We start from the raw sequence: 4,440 nt of genomic DNA on the forward strand, positions 1-4,440 counted from the left end.
CAGTGCTCTAGCTCGTGTGAAGCCATAATCTCCTTAGGTGTGTTTGGAGTGCCGCGTCAGCACAGCTGCTAATCCTCTGCTTATTAAAACAACCGGCAGGAGGCGACTTACGCACATAGAGATTTAATTTAGATGCCTGGAATTAGAATCATACAGTGACCACAACAAAAATATGTATTATTGACATCAAAATACTGATACTGATACTGGTTGTAGCCTACTGGTCAGCTGCCAGTGACCAACAGTATCAGATTGTAGTTACTGGTCATCTCCCAGTGACTATAGAAGACAATGGTTATACTGGGTGTCACACTTGTGTACCCAGAATTATGCGAGTAACGCACCATAATAATAATAAAACTTTATTTGTAGAGCACCTTTCATGACATGAAATGCAGCTCAAAGTGCTTTACGGAGCAATGGAGAAAAAAAGAAAAGAAAAGCAAGGCATAAACATTAAAAAACAAGAGCAGTAATGCAATACAGTGAGGACATGAATAACAAAAAATGTAAAGATCAATTAAAAGGGTGTAGAAGTGGGTCTTGAGCTGTGCTTATCAAAATGTCTACAGAGGCTGTAGACATAAGTCAGAGCACAAGAAAGGTCGACTAATAATAAAGTATTGTCTTGTTTTTGTTTTGTTTTGTTTAGTTTTTCTGTCTGTTTATTTTGTATTTTTTTATAGATAGCTATTTTGAATATAAAAAGGGCTGGCATTATAAGCTGAGGCTTCTGCCAAACACTCCCTTTTGGTCAAAAAAGAAAACCCTGAATACATTGTATAAGGTGTGTGTATTTTAAAGGACCACTTCACAACTTTTCAACCTATCTTCATATAATAGGTCCTCACTAATAATGTGGGCAGTTCATAAAAACTGCAGGCTTTCTAGTCCTGAAAAGTTGCAATGCGAAAATGGAAGCCATCGTTCTCACGATAATGAAAATCTAAACATATTTGTAAAAAAATCTTGTTTAAAAAAATAATATGCCTAATGATGATGTCACTGGAAGACGGTTTCTAAACTGCCCACAGCCCTCCTATGAGACACAGACTGAGTAGAAAAAAATCGTGCTATTTTTTAGTGAGGAGTTATATGAAGATAGTTTGAAAAGTGGTGAAGTGGTCCTTTAAATGACCAATAAACTTGAAACTTGAACCCAACCACTGACCCTCAGCAGCAGGTGGCAGCGGCTCATGGCCATGCACGTGTCCCCCTCGCTGGCGCCGTCGCCCTGCGAGCGGTAGAGCTGCGCCGCCCGGAGGAAGTGGCGCGCGGCGCGGCCCTGGTCGCCCAGCGCCCGGTGCGCCTCGGCCAGGTTGTACTGCAGGTCAGCCACGCGGTCGCCCCGCTCGGCGGGCGTGCCGGCCGCCAGGCTGAGGAAGCCCAGGCCGCTCTGCGGGCTCCCCGACTCCACGTAGGCCGCGCCCAGGTTGAGGGAGCACGCGCTCTGCACCTTACCGTCCTCCAGCTGCATGGGATGATGATGAGGGGGGGAGATGTGACGTGAGGTCAGTGATGTAAAGTATAACCGTTACTTAAAGATGGAGTGCCATGCGGTGAAGATGGCCAGACAAACCTTTGGAAAAGATAGCATACATTCTTAAGGACGAACAAGAAGTGTTTCAGGAGTTGTGGGGCCGTTTTATAAGATACATAAAGAACACTAATTTGTCACATTTAATGGATGGAGCTGAAGAGGAGTAGTGCTGTTGTTTTTTGTTTTTGTTTTTTGGTTATTGTTGTTTTGCTTTCTTTATATTAGTAATTGTCTTGTAATGTTCATTGTTGTTACATTTGTGTGTAAAAAGGAAAATAAATACATTGTTGAAAAAAATAAGATGGAGTGCCGTGATTTGTGTACTTTTTACGTTGTTTTACTCTAATTCTAATATACCCTCGTGTGTGGTTATAATATTAAAATATGTCTTCCCGGTGTATTTTTGCCCCTCTTATATACAGGTTTAATGTTTGTGTTTAGTTCAATTTTGTTTGTTGGTTTTCAAAACGCCATTGACAATGAAGGGAAGATTTACGTCATCTTGTCCCTAAACACAAACATTAAATGCCATTAACGACAACAAAGAGAATGTAATGTTTGTTGTGACACCGTTTGTTTTACATCACCTTATCAAAGCAATACCGAATTCCCTCCTTGATTCCATGGCCCAATGGAAATACACCACATTTTGTGACATAATATAACCCTGGCCCTCCCTCATTATCATAAACAGCTGTGTGGGCGAGGCTTAAGTTCAGGTGGGTGGTGCTAATGTGAAAACCAGGTATACTTAACAATGAACTGGTGGGTGTGGCCACATAAAAACATAATTTTAACACTTTCTGTACACTTTTTATGTTCACTCCCACTCCTTTTCCTGTTGGGCTCATCTTCATTTATTTATGTATTTTACGCCTGCGGTCTCTGAGGCTATATACCTGTATAGAAGCTTTGTAAGCTTTCTTGAAGCAGTCCAGAGCCTCCCGGTTGTTCCCACGCTGCAGAGCAACATGGCCGCTCTCCGTCAGCTCCTCTATCAGCCTCTGGCTCCTCCCCTTCGCCTCCTTGTGGTCCCGCCTCTTCTTGCTGCTCCTCTTCTTGGCTCCTTCGTCGCGCGACGGAGAAGCGTCAGACGCCATGTTGGAAGCTGCCGGGGGCGCTGAGCTGGCAACATGGTGGAAGGACTGCATGGGGGAAAGGAGGGAGAGATACAGGAAAAGTCACACTCGTGTGAAAGTGTGGGGCGCCTCACTTCTGAAAGAACAACCATCGTACTCTGTGTTTGTTTAACCCATTTTGGGGCGGGAACCCCTTTTGGTGTTTTAAAGCATTATGTTATACTTTAGCTGTTGAAAAATAGCAGATCTACAAGCTCATAGCGTGGCACCGAGTGCCACGATATGAACTTGTAGGTCTGCTATTTGCTGCTATAAAAATCGTGAAAATGTGCCTCAAATCTTTGAATATATAGTGAACATTTTAACTCAAATCTTTGCTTCTGAGGGAGGTCCCTGGAACAACATAGCATATTATATTTTTTACAAGCATATTATATAATTTGTGGGGTCCTTGATATGAAATATTGAGCACCACTGATACAGAAATATGAGGTTTTCAGGTCTAAATAAGTTAAAGTCCTCTAAACAAATATTAAAAGTCCATAGACTTGGCTGCTACTCTGTTTGTTCAAAGTTATCTAAACTAACATTAAAAATCCATAGACTTGACCGCTACTCTGTTTGTTAAAAGTCCTCTAAAACATTAAAAGTCCATAGACTTGGCTGCTACTCTGTTAAAAGTGCTCTAAGCTAACATTAAAAGTCCATAGACTTGGCTGCTATATACTCTGTTTGCTAAAAGTAGGCGACTCTAAACAAACATTAAAAGTCCTTCAGGGTATGTTAAAAGTCCATAGACTTGGCTGCCATATGATTAATTAATTTAGATGTTAATTGAGAGGTTTGTACAGTTATTTCTCTGGCTTTGAGAGTACAGGAGAGAGACAGAAAACAATGGCAGAGTGACGGGCAGTGACATGCAGCAACGTGTCGAACCAGGGACTCGCTGTCCAGACAGACAGACAGACAGACAGACAGACAGACAGACAGACAGACAGACAGACAGACAGACAGACAATCAATCCACTTAAAACACAGACAGTGTACACTGTAGTGTACAGTATAGGCAGAATCTGGGATTTCAGCGCTGCATACATATTGGAGATCGATTGGGAAACTGGGTGGGTCTTTCTGGCACGGTATTATGCCAGTGCTTAAAACTCAGATCACTTCCATTGTCTGGATCAATTCATTTTGTTCGGATTATAACTAACTGCTTTATTTAATTATTCAATTTTTGCTTTATCTGCATGTTTTATTCTCCACCAGGCCGAAAGCATGAGGAGAGTTTATGTTTTGTACTCCGTCCCGTCCGTGCGTGCGTCCGTCCGTCCGTCTGTGTACAGCTAATCTCCGGCACCGTTAACCCGGTCGATGCCAACGGCCTATTATAGCGCCACCAGGAGGCCGACTTTTTATTTATTTATATATATATATATTACTCCTCCAGATTATGTTAAAAAAATCCCGCAACTCGTTACACACTATCTCTATAGTCATGTGTTCAAGCCGGATCTGTCCAATATTTCATATTCCATCCTATAATTGGCTTTCAAAGTTGGCAGGATTGACTCGTTTTGAACAAAAAGCGGCGTGCAATTTAAGTGAAATCTTTCACAGACTTTCCTACTAGGCAGAGGATAATATCCCACCCTTTTCACATTGGCCTGTTATAGCGCCACCAACAGGTGGATTTTTGCAACACACATTTTTGGAACAAAAGGCCTCAAATCATCAAATTGCCATCAAAGGCGTAAGAAGAAAAATGGCACCCTTTTCACATTGGCCTATTATAGCGCCACCAGGAGGCCTGACCTGCAT

General features: G+C 42.2%; 1 protein-coding gene across 1 annotated transcript in view; it reads right to left on the reverse strand.

Moving 5' to 3' along the window:
• The window catches only part of ttc24 (tetratricopeptide repeat domain 24), a gene marked incomplete at both ends in the record, with an annotated part of 14,818 nt that extends 10,378 nt beyond the window's left edge, over positions 1–4,440 (reverse strand). Inside the window, 3 exons of the mRNA XM_083761197.1 lie at positions 1,172–1,471; positions 2,440–2,685; positions 4,435–4,440. Of these exons, the coding sequence (XP_083617323.1) occupies positions 1,172–1,471; positions 2,440–2,685; positions 4,435–4,440 (552 nt within the window). The remainder of the gene's footprint in view (positions 1–1,171; positions 1,472–2,439; positions 2,686–4,434) is intronic.

Source organism: Protomyctophum parallelum (assembly GCF_964188405.1).
Source record: "Protomyctophum parallelum genome assembly, chromosome: 3".
NCBI lineage: Eukaryota > Metazoa > Chordata > Actinopteri > Myctophiformes > Myctophidae > Protomyctophum > Protomyctophum parallelum.